Source organism: Callionymus lyra, chromosome 9, assembly GCF_982586985.1.
Source record: "Callionymus lyra chromosome 9, fCalLyr1.hap1.1, whole genome shotgun sequence".
NCBI lineage: Eukaryota > Metazoa > Chordata > Actinopteri > Syngnathiformes > Callionymidae > Callionymus > Callionymus lyra.
The window spans coordinates 22,846,587-22,871,621 of NC_141826.1; the positions used below are offsets into that span (position 1 = coordinate 22,846,587).

At 38.7% G+C, this 25,035-nt stretch overlaps 1 protein-coding gene across 1 annotated transcript in view; it reads right to left on the reverse strand.

Moving 5' to 3' along the window:
* Window positions 1-622: 622 nt before the first annotated feature.
* LOC148072281 (neuronal acetylcholine receptor subunit alpha-3-like) overlaps window positions 623-25,035 on the reverse strand; it is a 30,211-nt gene continuing 5,798 nt past the window's right edge. Inside the window, exons 2-7 of the mRNA XM_087799894.1 lie at window positions 8,756-8,895; window positions 8,640-8,684; window positions 8,468-8,577; window positions 8,182-8,389; window positions 5,296-6,285; window positions 623-1,481 (exon numbers count right to left, since the gene is read on the reverse strand). Coding sequence (XP_087656020.1) covers window positions 1,356-1,481; window positions 5,296-6,285; window positions 8,182-8,389; window positions 8,468-8,577; window positions 8,640-8,684; window positions 8,756-8,895 — 1,619 coding nt within the window. The 3' untranslated portion in view covers window positions 623-1,355. The remainder of the gene's footprint in view (window positions 1,482-5,295; window positions 6,286-8,181; window positions 8,390-8,467; window positions 8,578-8,639; window positions 8,685-8,755; window positions 8,896-25,035) is intronic.

Here is a 25,035-nt window from a genome sequence, read left to right on the forward strand (position 1 = left end):
GTTTAGTAATAATAATAAATAAATGGAGGAAAAAACCATTGTAAATAATATTGTTTATATTTTGTTTATAGGCGTAACATGAGTATTTGGCAAAAGCCAATATTTGAACAACTTTCATACATTTTATTACAATTTTTACTGGAAAACCAGGAGTGCCATTATTCTTAAATAATAAAGTTTTTGGATTTGGATACATCCAGGGTAAAAGACACCCATTTAAATGGATATTGTGGAATAAATATACGCATAAATGCGTATATTAATATCAAAATATGTTTATTTTGTACTTTAAAAAAGCGAATTACCTAAAACTCTTTTACCAAATGGTCTATTTTCGCATCTATTTTTACCTCATAGTGTTTTTTCTCCTACATTTCAATTGAAATCATCCACAATTATGTAGTATGAGACATGGAAATAGAGATATTTAGGCGAATAAAGGTTACAAAAATATTGAAATACTTTCCATTGGACATAAATAAAATCCTTTAAATCACTAAATACATGAACAAGATAAACAAATAGACCATTTGGTAAAAGAGTTTTAGGTTAATACACCTATTTAGTTATTGATATACACATTTATGTGTGTATTTATTTCACAATAGCCATTTAAAGTGTTTTTCTCCTGGATGTCATTATTTCCAATCACTTTATTATTAACTAATTATGTAACTCGTGGTATTCCATAAAAACAACCATGTATTTCTAAGTCTGTGCTTCGTTTGACATCAATAATCCATCTAGAAGAGAATATCGTAAACAAAAAACACCCTCATCAGGATCATGTCCCGATATTGTCCTCGATACGTCTCAATAAAGTTAGTAGTATTTACGTCACATGCTCGTCAAAAACCATCGACTGACATCATGGTTGTGCTTTAGTCGCTAACACCCTTCGTAGCATCAAGCAAAGTGACAAACACCAAAAGTGAAAAGCGTATAAAATAAAGGATATTTAAGTAAAAAAAACAACGTGACGCTAATTTAACGAAGCGGCTGCTATTTAAGCTAATGACGGTAACATCGAAATCTGCCCCTGAGAAATCTTAACAATTTTCCTCTTGACTCGTTCCTTCGAGAATTCTCGTCGATAAGAGCCGAGAGAACTTTTTTTCTTCTTTTGTTAACACGCGACAATGAGTGAAGTCACAGCGGCGGTGAGGAAGGTGTCCAGGGTTGAAGGTTGTAGAACAAAAGGATGGAAAGGAGAAGAAAGGGTGGAAGATGTGCACGGATATTGAAGAGTAAGGCAGCGGATGATTGAGTAAATCGGGGTAACAAGGGCGATGAAAAGAGGGGGAAGAGCAGCTCGGAGAGAAAACAAAAGAGAGTCCCGAGGAAGGAAATAAAAGTCATTTGAAGAAGCTGATGAGCGGCTGAAGGAAGAGTCCCAGAGTTCCGAGCACACAGACCGTCACGAAGACCCACAAGAAGATCCGGTCGATGACCATCGCCACGTACTTCCAGTCGTCTTCCACCTGAGGACAGAAGAACGGAGATCTTGAATGTTGAAAGACGACGAGACAACAGGATATTCCTGATCGTGAAAGGGTTTAAAAGAATATCGATCACAGGTTTTTTCATGATATTCATCAGCACTTATCTTTTTATTTGTGGTGTTTTTAAATCATACTTCATCACCACCAGAGCTCTTTAATGGAATATTTTTTCAATAAAGTACAAAGCAATTTTTCAAAATTGCAATTAGCAAAGATTCCCAGCGTTTCATCATTTCTGTGTTGCAATTAAACTTCTGACAGCTAGATGGCAGCAGTCATTGCGTCCTCCACAACTGAAGTAACAATGAAACCCTGTGAGATCCAAGTGACGACTGAGGACGAGAGGATACAGTGACTCCAGCAGCTTTTAAAGCTGATGTTTGGACATATTTTGATTTCAAAACAGATGAAAGCAGTTACGACTTTGTCAAGAGTCATGTGGTCTGTAAATACTGCAACACCAGAGTCAAGTACTCGACAATACTACACATACTGTATATACTTGTTACTACAGTGTTATAATTGATTGCATTATTGTCGTCATACATAACGTGTCGCCAGATTCTTGCCAATACACACATCTATTTTTGAGCTGAAGCTCAATCTTGGGCTTGACAGTATTTTTTTTCGTTTGATTCCGACCAAATTGTATATAAATAGTTTATTCCCGAGTTGAGTAATCCTGATAATCCTGAGCAGGTACCTGCTTTATTTACTCCACTGCTTGTGCTGTGCTGAGCTGAATTATTGCGCTGAATATTGACTCTAGTGGGCAGCGGTGAGAAACACTTCATTTTATCGTTTATAGCCGACCTTCACACCTTGTAAATCTTCCTTTTTAGTCTTTGTTTTAACTTTCTAATGATAATTTACTTACTTACTTACTTATTATGTTTCTTTTTTTCCAACCCACAAATAGTGGTGTGTATTGACAAGAATCTGCCGATAGGATACGTATCATGATACAGGATCAACCAAACAATATCTTGCGATATATAGTGATACTGTAGTAACAAGGATATATGTTTAGTATTGTCCAGTACTTGACTCTGGTGTTGTGATAGTGTAGTAACAAGTATATATGTGTAGTATTGTGTAGTACTTGACTCTGGTGTTGTAGTATTTACAGACCACATTACTCTTGACAAAGTCGTAACTGATTTCATTTGTTTTCAAACCAAAATATGTCCAAACACAAGCTTTAAAAGCAGCTGGAGTCACTGTATCCTCTCGTCCTCAGTCATCGACGGAATATCACAGGATTTCAATGCTCCTTTCGCTGTGGAGGACGTAATGGCTGCTGCCATCTAGAGGCCGGAAGTTTAATTTCAAAACCAAAATGATCAAACACTGTGAATATTTGACATTCATTCATAGTAAACCATAAAACTACGACAAAAATAAAATGATTTGGAATCCAAAATATATCGTGATATTAAATTGTATCAAAACTGTAGTCATGAATACATTAACCCTTATCGCAAAACATGTTTGTGTTTGTGTTGGATTACGGTTGTTGCTTATTTAAACCAACAAATGAAGAACGTATGACCTTCACTCGTCCTATCTATCCAGAACAAACCCAACTATCATGTTGGCTGAAGTACGTTGTTGTTCTAATCGCAGCCACAGGATGTTTTTTAGGTCAATCTTCAGTCTTGAGAAGTGAAACTTTGCATCTCGCGAGATCATTTAAAAGCGTTCCTATTAATCCTTGCGATCCTTCAGGTGCGATCACGACCGCTCGGGTCAGAACGCCTTCGAGAGCTCATAGAAGAGCCAGGAATGGCTTCTTCTAAACGCATCAGCGTCGGAGCGAGCGTTGCAAAAAGGAAGGCAGAGCAACAAACATATCAGGAGCATCCAGAGTGTGGAGAAGAGGGTTTTCAAAGCCGTCCGTCTGCGACAAACAAGCCGCTTTATTCTCCTTTTATAGCCCCGTGTAAATTCTTTCAGCGCCGTTTAAAAAGCTTTTGAGTTCAGTGGCTCAGATAACACACGTGTGTGTGTGTGTTTAACTCCCGTCCACACGCATCTCACGCTCTGTTGTTCCTCATCAGCTCCTTCAAGAGGAAGTCGATTCTATGGAAACAGGTAAACAATCGACTAGATACGTGTGTGAATGAATGAGAAATAAATTGTATGGAATGCAAACTTTAACTTCTGACCTTGAACTCACGATGAGAATGAATGTTTTGATCAGTTTTGATCCATTCACGCTCAAGAGTGTGTGCTAGGAATGATGACGCCTGCTTCTGTAGCATTAGCTCTTTTACTAGTTCAATGATATCAAGTCACTAGGCAACCTTTCTCTGTGGAGTTTGAATGTTCTCCCCGTGTTGCGTTGGTTTACTCCGGGTACTCCGGTTTCCTCCCACAGTCCTTGATTGAGAACTTTTGGAAATTGTCCATAGGTATGAGTGTGTGTGTGAATAGTTGTCTGTCTTTGCGTGCCCTGCGACAGACTGGCGTCCTGTCCAGGGTGTCCCCTGCCTCTCGCCCTATGATACTGGGATAGGCTCCAGTCTCCCTGCGACCCCGACCCCGGGATAAAGCGGTAGAAAATGAATGAATGAATGAATGTATTTAAGTTTACATGGCTTAAGATTTGAAAAAATGTGCTATTACCAAGTACCTTTGACTTCAAAATGTATTATATATTCTATTACTGGCTGGAATTCAACATTACTATGAAGTTAATAATTGTTTAAGACAGAAAAACAAATACATTTTTTAGCAATTAAAACTATTTTTCAGGTTTATCTAACCTGAAAACGTTAACAAGAGCACGGTTTGAAAAATATGAAGGTGCTCTGACCAACTTGCCGCCTAATTGAAACTGAATAACTTTCCAATTCAGTTTTCTAACTCGTCTACGCTGCCTTCGTCTCACCCCCCCTCAGTAAACTCATCCCTCTAGCTATGTGCATTTTAGCGAATCATTATCCAAACCTTACATTTTGAAAGGTTCTTTGATTTTTTTGCTTTCTTTAACTATTTGCTAACGATCGCACCAGCAACTCAAGAGTTCTTGTGAAAAGATACACTTAATTATCTCAATATTTTTTATCTTTGTATTGTTATTTATTTTAAACTTAAATGATTTATATCCCAATTAAAACAACACAACTATAAATACAACATCAATTAACATTTTTTTGAATGTAAAATTAACATGCAAATATTTACGGTGTTTGTTCATGTCATCATTGTGTGTGTGTGTGTGTGTGCAGTCACTATGTCCTCCAGCGATGACTGAGGACGAGAGGATACAGTGACAATTAAATATCACAATATATTTTGGATTCCAAATCATTTTATTTTTGTCGTAGTTTTATGGTTTTCTATGAATGAATGTCAATTATTCACAGTGTTTGATCATTTTGGTTTTGAAATTAAACTTCCGGCCTCTAGATGGCAGCAGCCATTACGTCCTCCACAGCGAAAGGACCATTGAAATCCTGTGATATTCCGTCGATGACTGAGGACGAGAGGATACAGTGACTCCAGCAGCTTTTAAAGCTTATGTTTGGACATATTTTGGTTTGAAAACAAATGAAAGCAGTTACGACTTCGTCAAGAGTCATGTGTTCTGTAAATACTACAACACAAGAGTCAAGTACTTGACAATACTACACATATATCCTTGTTTAATACAGTATCACAATATATCGCAATATCGATTCATTGCCCCTGTATCGTGATATGTATCGTATCGCCAGATGCTTTCAAAAGTATCACATCCTATCGGTCGTAAGGCTCAACAATAAAGGGTTAATAACTGGGTTCAAACCTCTTTGGCTTTGTTGCGGGTCCTCATGTTCTCCGCGATGTACTTCACGCTCTCGATCGCCTGCTTGATCTCCGGGGAAACCACGGAAAACGCCACCACGGCGTTCATGGTCGACTGGGTGTTCAAGGGCCTCACTCCTTTGGGCATCTCTGATTCCGGGGGCCCCTGAGTCTTGGGGGCCTGAGTGGGAGACGGCGCCATCGGCGGCGGGACCGGGGTCGGGACCTCCTTCCCTCGGTACGGGTACCTCCGGTTAATATGGCGCTTCTTGTCTCCGTACTCCACGCAGTTCATGGAGCCTCCCGCAGGGGGCGCACCTCCTCCTCCTCCGCCCTCGTTCAGCGGGGGGATGGCGACGCCCCCCGTGATGCCGCCGATGCTCACGCTTCCCGATCCGCTTCCCAGACTGTTGTTCCTCTTCCTGTTGGCCAAGCCTCCGCCGCCGACCAGCACCGTCCCGGCCGTGAGGCTCGGCGAGGAGGAGCACCCCTGGTCGATGGGTCTTCGCATCAGCATGACCCTGGGGAGGACCCCCAGGAACACGGATCTCACCCACTCGGGCATGGTGTGAGTCATGGGGGTGCGATAGTGCACGTTGAGCACGAAGACGGTGATGACGATGCTCAGCGTGACGAAGATCATGGTGAAGAGCAGGTACTCGCCGATCAGGGGGATGACCAGGGACGTGGACGGGATGGTCTCGGTGATGACCAGCAGGAACACGGTGAGCGACAGCAGGACGGAGATGCAGAGGGTGACCTTCTCGCCGCAGTCCGACGGGAGGTAGAAGACCAGCACGGTGAGGAAGGAGATGAGGAGGCAGGGGATGATCAGGTTGATGGTGTAGAAGAGCGGCAGGCGGCGGATGTAGAAGGAGTAGGTGATGTCCGGGTAGATCTCCTCGCAGCAGTTGTACTTGATGTCGTGCTTGTAACCCGGAGCGTCGATGATCTCCCACTCGCCACTTTCCCAGAAGTCTTTGAGGTTCACCTGAAGGAGACGGAAGATTCATATTGACTCGGTGGGATGAGGAGCGATTAGTCATGTCTTAGTATAATACTGTACGGTTGATTTAAACATTTTAATGTTGAAACTTTACATTTTTTTCATTGAGACCAAAATTCCCCAAAAAATACAAAGTTTCTTCATCAAACATTCAGCCAATCATGCGACGTGCAGACGGTCATGTGACCACGTAGACGAACTGGCACATTCAGTCTTAGTGGTTTCAAAATAACTTTTGGCACTATTTTAATGGCTACATATAAAAATATTTTTACCTTTTTTTTTATTAATCATGTATTTATGTATTTAAATATTGTTGCATTGAAATGTATTTATTTTTTAATAATTAAATCCATTTTTTTTTTTAATTTAAAGGATTATTTATTAGAAAATGAAATTGAAAGTATTTTAAAAACGAATACTTTTTTTTTTACACATAGAAAAATGGACACACAAGAATGGACAGAACCTCGACTACGCAAAGTTCACTAAAGAAGTCTGAATAGACAGAGTTATGAACTTTTATTCTTAACTTCTTAACACAAGCTTTAACTCCATACAAACCTTTCAGTGACGTGTGACCTTCAAACGGACTGAACATCCTCACCTTGAAACCACCGTCAATAGAAATACTGTTGAATCTCTCGTTCAAAGCAGCGAGATTCGGACTTAATTAAAGTTAAAAATATGTTAACTTTCTGTTAAATCTAGTGATATTTTTTTGAACATTAACATCAGTAAACAGGAGATGAAATTAAACCAAAAAGGGAAAAATATTTTGCAGGGTTGAGTCAGTACTTGGGTGACTTGTCAGTCTGTCAAACCGAGCCTGAGAAACCTGGGTGTTGTATTTGATAAAGACATGTCTCTTGTTCAACACTGAAGAAAACTGACCACAACCTGTTTCAACTGAGAAAAATCCCTAAACTTAGGAAAATGGTGTCACAACATGATCTGGATCTTGTAATCCATGTGTTTGTGTCTTCTTGTTTAAAACAGTTTAGTTTAGTCTTAACAAGAAGGATGTGTCTCGCCTGCAGTTCATACAAAACTCTGCAGCCAGAATTCTAACCCGCTCTAGTAGAAGAACTCACATTTCCATGATCCTTAAAACTCTTCACTGGCTGCCAGTTTCCCTTCAGGATCAATTTTAAAATTCTGCTTCTTACTTTCAGATCTATTCATGGTCAGACCTTCCATCAGAAATAAAGTCAAAATATTCAGTAATATTCATAATAAATAAAGGGTCAACAATGAGCTTTAACTTCAATTAAAACTAAAAGCAACATCACATGAGATTTTACTTTGAGAGAAGGTATTTCTACTTGGAGTTTAAAACCTCCCAACTGTCATATATGCACAGTAAAAACTTATTTTAAAAAAGAACCCATTTAAAACAAGTTGTTCTATTGGTGGTAATGTGTGTATGTTATGTAAAAGTACTTTTTTTCTTTGATTAATTTATATATTTTTATAATATAATATACAGTATGATGATGAGTGATAAGGAAAACCTTTGTTTTGAAATCTATTTGAAAAAAATAAAACCATAAAAAAATAGAACATATTAAAATATATCTGAAGTTATTGATTCATTAAAATCTACAATTTCCTTTTTAAGACATTACACTATTTAACCAGCTAATCCTAACTGTATAAGAGTAACGATAAAACAAAAAGTTAAACTAATGTGTTGATTTAAGTGTGTGTTAAATAGATGTGTGACTCTATTGTATCATCAGTGCATGTTTGTAAAAAACTCTCTTTTCATTCAAATATTCGCCCAGATTTCAGACTAACTTTATAAAGTAATAAGTTCAAAACATGGTCATGATGAGGGACAAAAAGGAAAAAGTAAATCCATGTGAAAACTGTTGCTACCTTAGAGCCAATGAGCACCAGGTCAATCTTGGCCTTGTCATAAGTCCAGGAGCCGAACTTCATGGAGCAGTTCTGATAGTCGAAGGGAAAGTAGGTGATGTCCATCGGGCAGGAGGACTTGAAGATGGCAGGAGGGATCCAAGTGATGGTGCCGTCGAACTTCAGCAGCGCTTTGGTCTTGTCTTCCACCAGGAAGTCGCCGACAGCACTGCCGGGAGAACAAACAAACGCTTTCACACGGAAGGATGAGCAGCAAGATTCAGCCGTCGGCTGCGCTCAAACTCACTTGTTGTACAAAACAATGTCCGGCCTCCAGATCTTATTAGACGGGACTCGGATGAACTCGATTCCATCATATTCCACTGGCATCCACTTCAGTTTGTAGTCGTTCCAGACCTGAACAAAACACACAGTTCAACACTTGCAGGGTTGTTGTCGCAGCTGTAGACGTCACTTACATGTCGCAGCCACAGGTTAGTTTCCATGATCTGATTCACCTCGTCCTGTTGAAATCAAGGACATACGAGTCAGATTAGACTCGTTTATTTTGTCATTATTTCTTTCATTTCCTCACCACTTTGACCAGTTGAGATATGGACACCTCGAACTCCACCGTGACTGGATCCGAAACATTCTCCACCGGACGGATGAACTGGTTGTATCTCCGGAACAACCGCCGGAATAATCTGTCTTCGGATTTTGATGAAAGGCTGCCTGTGGAAGAAAAAGTGGTTAAAAAGGAACTTGCGGTTTAGTTGCACTGTTTTAACCCAATAGAAATTAGGAGTAAAAAAAACCATTGATACACTTTATTATCAAGATACTTTCATTTTATTCCACGGTACTTTATCAATATTCGACAATACTGTATTGATATTTAAAAAATAATAAATAAATATATATATATATCATATCATATCATATATCATATTATTCTTTGGCTTATAAATCATGTTTTAATTGTATTCATTTTATGGTTAACTTTTCAATAAAGTGTGTATGAAATATAATGGTTTTTTTTAATGTACAATTAACATGCAAATAATCACAGGGTTTGTTCTTGTGTTGCAATTAAACTTCCAGCCTCTAGATGGCAGAAGTCATTACATCCACCGCAGCTGAAGGAACAATGAAATCCGGCAAGATCCCGGCGATGACTGAGGACGAGAGGATACAGTGACTCCAGCAGCTTTTAAAGCTGATGTTTGGGCATATTTTTGGTTTGAAAACAAACAAGGAAAGCAGTTACGCCTTCCTCAAGAGTCATGACTGAGGATGAGAGGATACAGTGGATTGAGCAGCTTTTAAAGCTGATGTTTAAAAATGTTTTGGTTTGAAAACAAATGAAAGCAGTTACGACTTCGTCAAGAGTCATGTGGTCTGTAAATTCTGCAACACCAGAGTCAAGTACTCGACAATACTACACATATATCCTCGTTACTACATTATCGTAACAAATGACAATGTATCACATAGTTGTCCAAGTGTCGTGATAAGTATCGTGTCACCAAAATTCCTGACAAAAAAAACTCCTAGCAGAAATGTTAAAGCATCACATACTGTTTCTGTCTCGACCAAAAGTTATAACTGTCACCAACTTCAGCTTCCACACAATTTTTCCTTTCAGCTGTTAAAAAAGAAGAAATCTCAGCCACAATAGGAATAAATGCAACTGACGCCTCTGACTCACTTTTTAAAGCAGATTGTCACGTGGGGACCCTATGGCCAAAGTTACAAGAAAAGAATATGACAACCTTTTTCATGACCTGGTTACTCCTACCTGCAACTGATTTATCTTCTTTCAGACCGAGACAGTGTTTGTGGTAAAATGTACATGTACAATTAAATACTATGAATAAAACATGTTAAATTCTCTACTGGAATAATTTCCCTTCATCATGTCCTTTCTTACAATATTTTTCCCCTCTATTTTTTCCTTACAGCCTTTTTAATCCCTTCTTTTTGGCAAGACCCCCCCCCTAGAATATACAGACTGTACAGTAGGGCAATAGTATATAAAAAAAATAGAATCCGTGTTTATTTCCATGGATGTGAAAACATCTATTTGTGGGCTTTCTTATTTAAAAATACAGCTCTTTTAGAACAGAATAACATTGAAAGGTCTTAATGATGTGTTGAGCTGCAAACATCAGCTTTAAAAGCAGCTTGAGTCGACTGTATCCTCTCGTCCTCAGTCATCGCAGGGATCTTGCCGGATTTCATTGTTCCTTCAGCTGCGGTGGATGTAATCACTTCTGCCATCTAGAGGCTGGAAGTTTAATTGCAACACAAGAACAAACCCTGTGAATATTTGCATGGTAACTGTGCTTTAAAAAATACATATTATATTTTATACACACTTTATTGAAAAGTTAACCATAAAACATGATTTGAAAGTGAAAGAATAATATGATATATATATATATATATATAAATATAAATATATATATATATATATATATATATATTTATAACTTCAAAGAGTGAAAGTTTCATCTTTTATCTATGGTCGTCCCACTGTGAAGACAACATTCTACACATCGCAGTATTAAAGAGAACGTTTGCTTCGACTGCTTAATGCAAGAAGTCCAGGTGTAGTTAGTCCAGTCCATCCAGTTCTTTGCTCCCCGAGGAGCCTATTAAAGTCCCTACTTCTGCTCCCTCATCCCTCATAGAGAATGGCATTAAGGGGTTTCTTCCTCTGAACTGGAATTTCACCTTCTTACTCGTTCTATAACTGGAGTTCGATTTCTATCAAGAGTTATGGGGACATATCGCAAAAATAAAAGTGCTGAACAATAACTGAGTAAAAGGAGGTTGGTGGTTGAGGACGACATCTATCTTGTGCAGAAATAAAGCTGCTGTCACGGTCTCTAGCATTAGTGCTTGGTGGGTTCACAGTCACGTGGGGTCTCACTTTAAACCTGAAACACACAGCTGTGAAAAGAAAACCTCAGAACATCCAGGCCAACCTTCTGGAAGCTTCCCATCTTGATTTAAACACGAGTAGATGAACGGTTTTTATTTTTACTCTTCAATAAATCACTGAACAGATGAATCGACTGGGAAGTAAAAAAAGCTGACACGACTTTTTTCGTCAGCGCTTTACTTGTTATAGTGCAATAGTTTAAACCCCTGAGAGCTCAGTTCGGTCCAAATGTTTGATGAAGCTTTTGAATCATATTTTATTTGTACCATATTTTATAGTTTTTATATCAAATACATGCGTGAATACCATTAAATTATTAAATATTTATTTACAATTAAGATGCACTAGTCTAAGTGTTTATTCGATTTTGTGTTGCAATTAAACCTCCTGCCGCTAGGTGGCAGTCATTCAGTCTTCTGTAGTGAAAAGAACAATGAAATTCAGTCAGATACCAGGGGATGACTGAGGACGAGAGGATACAGTCAACTCCAGCAGCTTTTAAAGTTGATATAAGTAAGTAAGTAATTATATTTGTAGAGCGCTATATATAGTTGTTGTTATTTGTTCATTTTTGTGTTGCAATTAAACCCCCCTTCCACTAGAAATCTCATGAGATTCCTGACGATGACTGAGGACGAGAGGATACAGTTGACTACAGCAGCTTTTAAAGTTGATGTTACGACTTCATCAAGAGTCATGTGGTCTGTAAATTCTGCAACACCAGAGTCAAGTACTCGACAATAATACGAATATAAACTTGTCAGTACTACAGTATCACTATATATTGTATCGTTGCACATGTATCGTGATACGTATACGTATAGACAGATTCTTGCCAATACACAACCCTAATGTCATGTGACCCTGCTTAAAACAAAAAAAAGTTTTATGGCTTAATTTTCACAAGAAAATATTCGCTTTTTATCTTTTATCTTCTTAATTAGCAAATTATCTTTAATGCACCAGAAAAAAGGAGTTTGAATGTTGAATTATCAGAGCGGACTTTAATAGTTGAGTTTAAGATAAGACTCGTTTTGTCTCCATTTAACAGAGATTTATAGCAAAGCAGTTCATCAAGAGTTCAGAATGTTGCGTTCTCTCCGGCAACCATTGTTTTTAACCATCATAGCTCTCAGTTATACACACAGGATGAATACACACTACTTGTTTTCAGAAGGAATTAACGTAGTACAGAATCCTTAAACAAATGTTTGTTAATCATCGATAGAGTCCGATACGAACAATCAACTGCTGAGAATATTTCCAAAAGGAAAACACACTCCACTGGCTTTTAATTTAAGGTAAAAGGACGTCAATCCCAGCGAGGCCAAGATCCATCCAAAGAGCACTTACTGAACAACGCTCTCCAAGACAGAAAACATCACGCCCTACTCCAGCGCAAATGGCCCACCGTCAACAAACCGTCAAACGGCTACCTTCCTACGCGCTAAAATTGACGACAACTAAATAAATCATAGTACTTTTGTGGGAGCAGGTCGTCGGAGTGGAAAACCTTTTTCACTCCAAATTCACATAATATTTCTCATTCTGTGGATCTAGAAATACTTTTAAATAAATCATCAACATGATGCTTAAAGCCATCTCACTTCCTATGGTGGGATTTATTATGCTAAAGGTATTTCTTATTTGTCTGGTTGACAAAAGAGCCTAATAATTCTTGCTCCTAAAGATCATTGAAAATGTTTAAAATCTGTCAGGCCAGGATAGGGATGCTAAAAGGTATGCTATCTGGAATGCTAACTGGGATGCTAACTGGGATGCTAACAGGGATGCTAACTGGGATGCTATAGATCTACTTTGAACATGTCTGACTGAGCTCCTCACATTATCTCTAAGAGTAACATACAAACACTTGTTTACACTCGACATAAAACTGGTGGCCATCAATAATAACACAAAGCGAGCTTTTGGCTCAGCTCTGTTTTCACCAAAATAAGATATTGAGATTGAACTATGAATAGTTATAGGAATAAGCAAATCATTTAGGGGGAAAAAAGTTACGATACGTATCATGATACATGTCAACAAGACCATACATTGTGTTACTGTAGGAACAAGATTATATATGTAGTATTGTCAAGTACTTGACTCTGAATTTATAGACCACATGACTCTTGACGAAGTCATAACTGCTTTCATTTGTTTTCAAACCAAAAATCAGATTTAAAAGCTGCCGGAGTCGACAGTATCCTCTCATCCTCAGTCATTGAGTCACTGCGGCATCTCGCAGGATTTTTCTGTTCCTTTCACTGCGTAGGACAGAATGACTGCTGCCATCTAGAGGCCGAATATTTAACTGCAACACAAAAATGAACTAAAAGTTTTATGAATAAAAAATGATATTATTTCATTTTAAACACTATTTATTGAAATGTAAACATTAAAAATAGCCGGAATCCTACTAGTACAGATTGGAATTCCAATTGGAAACAGTAGTAATCCTACTACTGTATTGGGATATAAATATTGGAATTCCAATCTGTCCAAGGACAAATGGGAATTCTACCAGAACAATCTCCAATTAAAATAGGAGAAATTCGGATTACATCAAAATGTTATTTTGGTTACATTTAAATAACATTTTGATGTAACCAAAACCTTAACCCTAACTCTAACCCATATGAATATTAAGATCCCAGTTCAGTAGCAGGATTCTGAAGGATTCCAGATCCTTCCGGATTCCAATCTGTACTTTGACATATATATTGTGATATATCACCATATCAAAATTCCCTTTAGTAAGATTGGTTTGGTACATTTGCAAATTTAAAAGTAAAAGAAAACTGGGGGAGGGGGGGTTGCAACAATTTATGTTTTTTTCATCATAATCTTAAGATTCCTTTTTATATCTTAAAAAGACAATACTCAAAATGTAGCTTCGACGCAATTCAAGTCTTTCAATAATCCTCTCTTTTTTTATTTTTCCATAGAATTCAACACTAGGCTTGAGTCCAGGAAGAAGAACATGTAGTTCGTTCACCATCAACCTTTCTTGATATATTATTCATATAAAGATACGCTCGCTGAGTTTTCATCAGACATATATTATATATATTATATACATATATTTATTCTCTAAATGATCATCCGATCAGAGAAGAGTTTCCCGTGAGAGCAAACCTTTTCCTCCGGGTACATTGATTTCTTTCTGGAGGTCACTGCTTTGACTGTCAACACTAAAAGCTTCTTGCGATTTTTTATATATACTTTTCCAAAGTCATAACGCAGCTCCTGCATTTATTACCACCGGGACGAAAGCAACCAGACGTTCCTGTTTCCTGTCTGGCTTTTGTTTGCTGCGACCAACAAGACCAGGGAAATTAAAGGAACCCAATTAAGTCTCTTCCCAAGATGCACTTCAAAGTAAAATCCAATATCCAAGAACATTTTGAAATAGAAGCAAATAATGAAATATTACTTTTTACACGTTTCTAAAAAAGGCGCCAACGACAAGTAGTTACTCATAACAATAACTTTTGTTATTTTATGTGAAAACAAATGACCCAGAGACAACACAAGGGATACCTTTTAAATGTTTTAAGATCTCGGGTCACCTTGGCCGTGAAATTACACAAGGGATAATAATCTCTTATAGAAGAAAAAGACAAGTTACAGAGTACTACTACTATAAGGGATAAAGTGGTAGAAAATAAATGAATAAATGAACTAAAATGATTCAAATGGCCAATTATTACTTATTCTTATATAACATAAAAGTATACCAGGCTTATTCTCCACTCATGATAAGTGAGAATTTGGTTAAATATATATAATTTTGCTTGTATGTTTAGTGTTGATGTACTCCAGTTAACAGTTTTGATCATTTAAAATACATTTTGAAACATTTGATTTCAGTATTTAAAAGCTCATGGAGGAAAACAAGGCACCAGTTCGGTAACAAAAATACAGCATGAAGGAAACAATATGACCTTCTGGCTTTTTAACAGCAAATACTTTCAGTCAAAAGATATTGCTTATGAAAAACCCTGAATAAACCAAGACATTTGCAAACTAAGCAACATGTCAGGGATCCTTAGTCATCAAGAGCGTCAAAACATAATCCTCAAATATTTGTTGTATATTTAAATAATAGAAAAAATTGCAAAAGCTACCTAAACCAATTTTTGGGTAAACCATGAAGTTATGATATCATTTGCTTCCAGAAAAGCAAGGAAGGTTCTTAAAAAGCTGGTGATAGTATTTGTATTTTTGCAAATTGTCTTGGAAAAATAGTTTCACAACTGTTTTGTTGTATATATTTTTATGTTCTTTTTGTTGTATTATTCAAGTATTTAATTTATTTTATTGTCATAAAACTGTTCTCCTTTTGTTTTCGTTTGTGTTTCACACCTTTTAGAGAATGTAAAACCTTGTAAAATGTCAACTTTTTGAGTCGCGTGTAAATATTAATATATAAACATAAATATATAAACACTTATTAACCAGAAACACAGTGGTGCCTCTGGAAAGATACCTCTTCTTGTTTCATGGAGGGGGCCCCAATCAAAATTTAGCTTGGGGCCACATTATGGCCTGGGCCGGCTCTGCATTCCTCTATTTTATTTTGGCACCAGATGGATGCCTTCAGTGACTTGTTGGTTTAATTAACCCAAACCTAACCCCAAACCTAACCCTAACCCTAACCCTCACCCTAACCCTAACCCTAACCCTAACTCTAACCCTAACCCTAACCCTAACCCTAACCCAAACATGAAACAATAAACCTCTAAAACAGGGGTCTCCAAACCGGTCCTCAAAGGGCTGGGGTGGTGTAGGTTTTTCTTCCAACCAATCAAGCATGTACAGTTTAACCAATGAGGTTTCAGCTTAAACAAGCAACACCAGACTGTCAATCAACTGATTACTCTCCATGACACCTGATTGGGTTAAGGGGGTGCTCTTTATTGGTTGGAACAAAAACCTGCACCACCCCGGCCCTTTGAGGACCGGTTTGGAGACCCCTGCTCTAAAGAATACACATGGAAATACATTACTAGTTTAGTCACAACGGGTTTAATATTTGATGTCAAAAAATTAACTAAATTCCCGACTTCAACAAACTCACAAACAACATAATGTTTACTCCAGAGTTTACCTCACAAGCAACTGAACCTCATTATCTTTAGTTTATCATTTCAGTTTCAAAACACAGAAGTTCCTACGATTCAAACTTTCATGATTTGCTTCCTAGTCTGTGGAAAACAAGTTTTCTACGGCGACTTATTAAGTTTTCTGAGGTCGCCGGCACAGGCGAGAAGAGTCTTAAGACTTAATGAACAACCTCTCTCCAGAGACTCATGGGTAATTTTCCAACGCTCGCTACCTGCTTTTAAGACGCGTCGACCGCTTCCTGATTGGCTGCACTTCCTAACCTCTAATTGGCTCGCGGGGAGGCAACAGGGCAATTATAATCTGTCCATTAATTGGAGCCTTTTGTTCGCCGTCACTAAAACTTAAAGCCAACAGTTTTCTCTGCGGGTCCGACCGCTGGCAGGAAGTGGATTTAATTATGACCTTTTCACCTTTGACTAAATTGGCTGGTGTTTAATCAGGAAGTTTGAGAAGCAAGAAGCGAAGAGTGGGAGCGACTTGAGTGATAAATGTTTCATGCTTTTGGATGTTTCGTGTGGGCGACCCTGCTATCTTTAGCAGCCAGCGACTCCAGTCGCGCTCGACGGGGACACGAGGCAACGTTCACGAGGGAGAACTTTCATCAAAGCAAAACACGGTTAAAATGTGAATATTTGAAACTAAAGCTGAGTAAATGTTAAGTTAAATCTGTTATATTGGGATATGTGTGGTTTCCCTTGTGTTGTCTCTGGGTCAAGGTGACCTGGTGTCCCGAAAAACAAATGTGTTTGTGGTATCCCTTGTGTTGCCTCTGGGACAAGGTTACCCGGTGGCCGAGAAAAACCAACATATTTGTGGCATCCCTTGTGTTGTCTCTGGGTCAATGTGACCGAGTGGACCCGAAAAACCAACATGTTTGTGGCATCCCTTGTGTTGTCTCTGGGTCAATGTGACCGAGTGGACCCGAAAAACCAACATGTTTGTGGCATCCCTTGTGTTGCCTCTGGGACAAGGTTACCCGGTGGCCCGAAAAAACTAACATTTTTGTGGTATCCCTTGTGTTGCCTCTGGGAAAAGGTTACCCGGTGGCCCAGAAAAACAAACTTGTTTGTGGTACCCCTTGTGTTGTCTCTGGGTCAAGGTGACCCGGTGGCCCGAAAAAACAAACATTTTTGTCGTATCCCTTGTGTTGCCTCTGGGACAAGGTTACCCGGTGGCCCAGAAAAAACAACATGTTTGTGGTATCCCTTGTGTTGTCTCTGGGTCAATGTGACCTAGTGGACCCGAAAAACCAACATGTTTGTGGTATCCCTTGTGTTGCCTCTGGGACAAGGTTACCCGGTGGCCCAGAAAAACAAACTTGTTTGTGGTACCCCTTGTGTTGTCTCTGGGTCAAGGTGACCCGGTGGCCCGAAAAAACAAACATTTTTGTCGTATCCCTTGTGTTGCCTCTGGGACAAGGTTACCCAGTGGCCCAGAAAAAACAACATGTTTGTGGTATCCCTTGTGTTGTCTCTGGGTCAATGTGACCTAGTGGACCCGAAAAACCAACATGTTTGTGGTATCCCTTGTGTTGCCTCTGGGACAAGGTTACCCGGTGGCCCAGAAAAACAAACTTGTTTGTGGTATCCCTTGTGTTGTCTCTGGGTCAAGGTGACCCGGTGGCCCGAAAAAACAAACATTTTTGTCGTATCCCTTGTGTTGCCTCTGGGACAAGGTTACCCGGTGGCCCAGAAAAAACAACATGTTTGTGGTATCCCTTGTGTTGTCTCTGGGTCAATGTGACCTAGTGGACCCGAAAAACCAACATGTTTGTGGTATCCCTTGTGTTGCCTCTGGGACAAGGTTACCCGGTGGCCCAGAAAAACAAACATGTTTGTGGTATCCCTTGTGTTGTCTCTTGGTCAGGGTGATCCGGTGGCCCAGAAAATCAATGTGTGATCTGTATCTGGGAACATTAGGTGGTTATTAAAACAAATTTGAAAAGACAGAACCACAGAATAGAATAAAAATAAATAAGATCAATTAAAAATGTTTAATACACATAATATATAGTTTATACCACCGCCAAGGAGACTTATGTTATTTATCTCTGTTGCTGTTTGATAGCAAATTACTTTAAAAGTTCAGAACGGAATTAAATGTTGTTTTGTTTTGAAGTTCCATCTGGATTTTTGAAGGTTTTGAAGGAACCATCATTCACTGGGTGCTCGATCCAAAGAGCATAAAATCAGAAGACAAAATAAGGACAAGTTTAAAAATGAAATGCAAAAATGACTTAAAAACTTTAATGTGACTGTGTTTTTTCAAGTCATGTCAAATGAGCTTCTTGGCTGAGGTATGCACTGTTTATGTGTCCATCAAAGGATCAATCATTTGAGCGACTGATGAGGATAAACAGACCAGAATAATCTAGAAAACATTTTTTTGCTGTTATTTGGAATCCAACACTTTGAGGAGCCAGCATGGATTTAGTGAAGAGGAAGCGACGCTGGCGTCTCTCCAGGATACGTCTTCTGTCAGAGTCTGCTCTTCTGACTCGGCGTGAAGACATGAGTCACGGCAGCTGTTGGATCATCATACGCCACTATTGAAAATAAATAAATAAAAGTCTGGACCAAACCTGGGAAAAGTGAAGCCTGGAGGACACATGTGGCCCTTTTTTACTGTGTATTTGTAGTCAAAGGTCATGTACAGGCAAACTTTTTTAGTGTTTATTTGTATTATTTATTTCTAGTTCAACTCTAAATAGGTTGTTTTTTTAAACACTTAATTCCTTTGTTTTTTTGGTATCTATTTGGTATTTATTGCCCTGCAAAATAATTCAGTAAAATAAAAAAAACATTTTCTTTATTAGAAAGTTATATAAAACGTATATTTAGATTTTTTAAGATTTATATTTGTTACTTTAAGATTTGTTTTCCTATACAAGGGATACCACAAACACATTTGTTTTCTGGGCCACCGGGTCACCTAGACCCAGAGACAACACAAGGGATACCACAAAAAAAAAAAAATTCTGGGCCACTGGGTCACCTGGACGCAGAGACAACACAAAGGATAACACAAACATATTTGTTTTCTGGACCACCAGGTCACCTTGACCCAGAGACAACACAAGGGATACCACATACATATTTGTTGTCTGGGCCACCAGGTCACCTTGACCCAGAGACAACACAAGGGACACCACAAACACAATTGTTTTCAGGCCTTCTCGTCACCTTGACCCAGAGACAACACAAGGTATAACACATACATATTTGTTGTCTGGGCCACCAGGTCACCTTGACCCAGAGACAACACAAGGGACACCACAAACACAATTGTTTTCAGGTCTACCGGGTCACCTTGACCCAGAAACAACACAATGGTTATCATAAACAGATTTGTTTTCAGGCCTTCTCGTCACCTTGACCCAGAGACAACACAAGGGATACCACATACATATTTGTTTTCTGGGCCACCAGGTCACCTTGACCCAGAGACAACACAAGGGATACCACAAACACAATTGTTTTCTGGGCCACCGTGTCACCTTGACCCAGAGACAACACAAGGGATACCACAAACACAATTGTTTTCTGGACCACCGGGTCACCTTGACCCAGAAACAACACAATGGTTATCATAAACAGATTTGTTTTCAGGCCTTCTCGTCACCTTGACCCAGAGACAACACAAGGAATACCACAAACACGTTTGTTTTCTGGGCCACCAGGTCACCTTGACCCAGAGACAACACAAGGGCTACCACAAACACGTTTGTTTTCTGGGCCACCGGGTCACCTTGACCCAGAGACAACACAAGGGTTAAAGAAGTATTTCAATTGAATGAATGAACGTCACAACTTTTCTAGGTCGTCTGGTGTTTACATCCAAACAGTCCTGCTCGTCTATAAAAGTCTCTCGTTTAATTCCACTCGACACCAGCTTTTCTGTTCCTCGACTCCATTTCCACGCAAAACCATGACAGAAATTAAATTTCCGTGTTTATTCGGAGGCGAAAACCGTCGCCGCTATCGCGTGACTCCAGGAGTCTTCGGGAAGCACTCGTAGATGAGGCTTTGATCGTGAGCCGAGCGGGTCGAGACGCGAGCGGGTTCTGGACGAGGAAACTAATTACCCTTCGTTGTTGCGTCAGAGTTGATGGAGGGAGACAGACGACAGAGAGTGACAGCGACCGGGGGAAGAACTGGATGGCGTGACGTCTCTCTCCAGGGGTTCCGAGGGCCCGACCCACATGCCAGATGACGTCCGACATTAGCCGCTGCAACAATCCTATTAGATCCTGTGTTGCTCGGCGTGCACGAGGCTTGTTGACATCACATCATGTACCTATTTATAAAGATACATCCCTTCATCTCTGCTTTAGCTCAACGTATAAATCCTGCGCTGATGCATGAAACCTTCGCTCGCACGCTCGACTCCCCGGATGTTGCAGCTTAAGAGTTGATGTTTGGAAATATATGATGTTATTGATGCAACAAAAAAATCCCCCCCCACCCCGGTGGTCAATAGGGGAGTAAAAATAACTACTGATACACAATTATGAAAGAGATATTCAACATATATTCACTTTTTTGTGCCTTTCTAATGGTTTGTTTTTAATTTTTATTAGAGTTCTTTAATGGTTCATATATCAATGTGTATAAAATACAAAAAATGTTTTACTTCAATTTAACATGCAGATATTAACAGTTTTTTCCATTATTTATTCCTGTATTTTAAGGGCAATTTTAGTCCAACTTAATCCCAGGAATGACTGGGGATGAGAGGATACAGTCGACTCCAACATCTTTTAAAGCTGATGAATGGGGGTTTGAGAAAAAAAAATCAGTTTATATCAATATTTTTGTTCATTTTATTGTATAATAATCTCAACAATACTATTTTCTATTTTAGCTGTCTCGTCTTCAGTTAAGACAAAACTCAGCAGCGAGAATTCTGAGCCGCTCTAGTAGAAGAACTCACATTTCTCCAATCCCTAAAACTCTTAACTGGCTGACAGTTTCTTTCAGGATCATTTTAAAATTCTGGTTCTTACTTTCAGATCTATTCTTGGTCAGACCTTCCATCAGTGATCTGATCCAGACTTACACCCCAGCTCGGGCTCTGAGGTCTGTGCATCAGAATCTACTGATGGTTCCTGAACACGCTTCCGGTCCTTTTAAAATTCTATTTTATTTTTATTATATATTTTTTTCTTCGTTTTATTTATATTCAATTAAGTATGTTTAAAATAAAATTGTTGTTCAAAAAGTAAAATGCAAATATTCATGTTGTGTCTTAGTTTTAAACTTCCAGCCACTAGATGGCATTACTCCTTCAGCAACAGTGATCCCGGCTATAACTGAGAACGAGAGGATACGGTCTACCTCATATTTTGGTGCATTTCGGCTTTCAGTTCAATTAATCCAACCAAAAGAGACTGTAATAATGATCAAAATATTCAGTGTCCCCTAAAATCGTTCAAAAACTATGCAAGTGTATTGAGATTTATTGTATCTAGATGAATATACTGTATGTTGATATTAGTACATCACCACAGCTCAGGTTACCACTTCGTCAACAGTCATGTGGTCTGTAAATTCTACAACACCAGAGTCAGTACTGTACAATACTACACATATATCCTCGTTACTACAGTATCACAACATATCGTGTCTTTGACCCTGTATCGTGTTATGTATCGTATCATCAGTTTACTACCAATACACACCTGTAGAACGAAAATGATGATGTTAAAGTTAAGTATTTATTTTTCATATGTATTTGTTTTATTATCAATTTATTTTCTCTTCCGCCTCCTTCTCAGACGATCCCTTTGACTAATCCTGTCACAACGTGAGCAAGTTAATGAAATATATATGAGGAAAAGATCTCTTTCTCAACAGAAAGTTGAGGTTAAAAGTATTACAAGACAAAAGTTATATGAGCTAAACAAAGCTGAAATACCACCTTATTATTTACAAGCACTTTAAGAGAAGTACTAGTATTCTCACCTACTATATATCGTTGTTAATGTGTGACTAATATTCTTTTCTCCCCCTAAATTTGTCACATCTATTTGACTCTGTAAACGACTTCTTCGCTTTTTTTAATCACGACTAATGTTCGGGATTCATTCGTTTTTTGTTTTTTAATTTCGGTGCCGCAGAAGATAAACGTGTGCGAGTCAGCGGTCGTGGCTCCAGGTAACTTAGTAATCACCACTAATGAGTTCTTCTCTCTCTCGCTCTGAGACCCGAGACGAACACTCGATCACATGATCACACGATAAGAGCGATTACAGAGTCGCCCTGAAACAAAGTGCTCTGACATGAACAAAACGTCCGACGGCGAGCTTTGGAAATGCTCCATATCCGCTTTATAAGCCTGTAATTGGGCTAATCAAATAATTTTTTTTTTAGATATAGCCATTAGCGCAAGGTTTTAATCACCTTTTTTTGTCTTTAATAAAAATCTCTCAGGCCTCCACATTGGTTGAATCTAAGGCTGCACGATATATATCGAAAAATATTTATATTGCGATCTTTGCACAAGCGATATGCGAAAAAAAGTTGTCAATTTGTACTTCTATGTCATGTTGTCGTTTACGTCTGCGTCCGTCTGTAGCTTATGATCTACTCAGATGCTAGTGAACCAGTCACTCATCTCTTTCAACCCCATTTGCTAAAAGAACATTATAAATACTTTTCATCTCGTTTCAGTCGTTTTCAGCATTTTTTGAAGATCGCGGAACTAAGATTTCAGCTGCTAGTGCCACATTTTGAAGGAAACAAATATCGCATTAATATCGATATCGCACATCAAGACACCAATATAGAATTTCGCACATATTTCTAATACCGTGCAGCCCTAGTTCAATCTCAGCCATACTAAGACAGATGGAGTGACACACACACGTTTCATTAATATTGATTTCAAGATTCTATCAACTACTGAAGGTCCAGATCCGGCCTCGAGTCTATTTTAATGATCCGTTGACCCCTTTAAACTACCCACAGTAGTCTTGAACCTCCTGGGCATTGATGCTCAGAACAGTGTGACCATCAAGTCGCCTCAGGTCTGGACCTGCAGGACGAGCTTAAGACCGTAAAGAAAATATAATTAAAAAAATTAGATTCATGTTATTTCTGTCGCTTGAATACCACTTTTTTTTCACTATTCGGTATCAATATTCAGCAGCACTGTTTTGATATAAAATAAACTCGTTTTTTGAGTTGTTTTTTTTGGCTTTAAAATCATATACCAATTTTTTTTTTGACAACTAACATGCAAATATGCAAATATTCACCACTTTTGTTCGTTTTTGTGTTGCAATCAAACTCTCTGCAGCTAGTCTGTATCTAAAAGAACAATGGCATCTGCCACATCCTGGCGATGACTGAGGACGAGAGGATACAGTCGAGCTTTTAAAAAGCTGATGTTTGGACATATTTTAGTTTGAAAACAAATGAAAGCAGTTACGACTTCGTCAAGAGTCATGTGGTCTGTAAATTCTGCAACACCAGAGTCAAGTACTCGACAATACTACACATATATACTTGTTACTACAGTATCACAACACCAGAGTCAAGTACTCGACAATACTACACATATATCCTTGTTATTACAGTATCTCAATATATCGTGTCATTGCCCCTGTATCGTGATTAGGGGTTGGAAAATAAATCCATATATATTGATATATTTTTGTGCCCTCTGTGCAAAATAAATAATCAATACACTGAAGCATAATATTTCACCTAATTTTTGGGATTGTTCATTATTTTTTGAGCTATTATTAACTAAAAAGGTTTTACATAATCAAATCAGGAAAATAGTGCAGAGACGCCATCTAGTGGACTCTGAAGATAATGACACTGTTTCATGAAGCGTCATCGGACCATCACTAGAAATCACTATTGTACGAAGCTTTGGAATAAATGCACAAGATGTTTTAATTTCAATGGGTATAAATGCAGATATATATCGTGATATTATTATTGTGGGCAAAATGTCGCCACAGTAGGGAATCGAGGGTTGCCTGTCTCGTTCCACCACTAAACGAGGAACGTATCGTACTGTTAGATTAAAATTATTATATACTATACGTATACGCCATACTTTAATTAATGCTAAAAGATAATCAAAATATAAAGTATAAATTACTCGCTTGATCCAAGAGCGGGAACGTTCCACTCAGACTGATTCACACTGGTTCGAGGCAAGCTTGGATCAGAATTAGAGATACGACACCGGTAATTTAAAATATCTGTCTATCTGCAAATCACACCTTAAATCGTAGATAAAAGAACGAAGCAAGACACACCCGGGAAAGGGGGGATAAAAGATGGAAGAGAAGATAACCCCCGCCCGAGAACAGTTGAATGATTAGATTACAAGAAAACAAATCAGGATGTCTCTCTGCGAACTTGAAAGAACCATTTGGCCGGGAAGGGACGACCTCCCGGACGGGAAATTTGCCTTAAATATAGCGATGTTGCTACAGATCGGGACCTTTTCTGCCCCGGGCTATTGACCCGTACCGTCGCCGGGAGAAAGTGCTTCCGGTCGATCGTAATCTAAAGCAAGTCAAAGACTTGGAGCGGCGAATAAACACTCTGGATTGTTCATCTTTCTCCACGACCAGAGTATGAGACCCGGGACAGAAGTGACGTTGTGTTTTGATTGTTTTAGTACCTCCAGATTCTTGCACATACGCACTCCTACTCCCTCCTATAAATGATCATCTCCTCTCATAGAAGTGGCATCAGAACCGTCCATCACTACACTTTACACAACAACAAAAAAAGATACCAATAATGAAATATAAGAAGGTGAAAAAG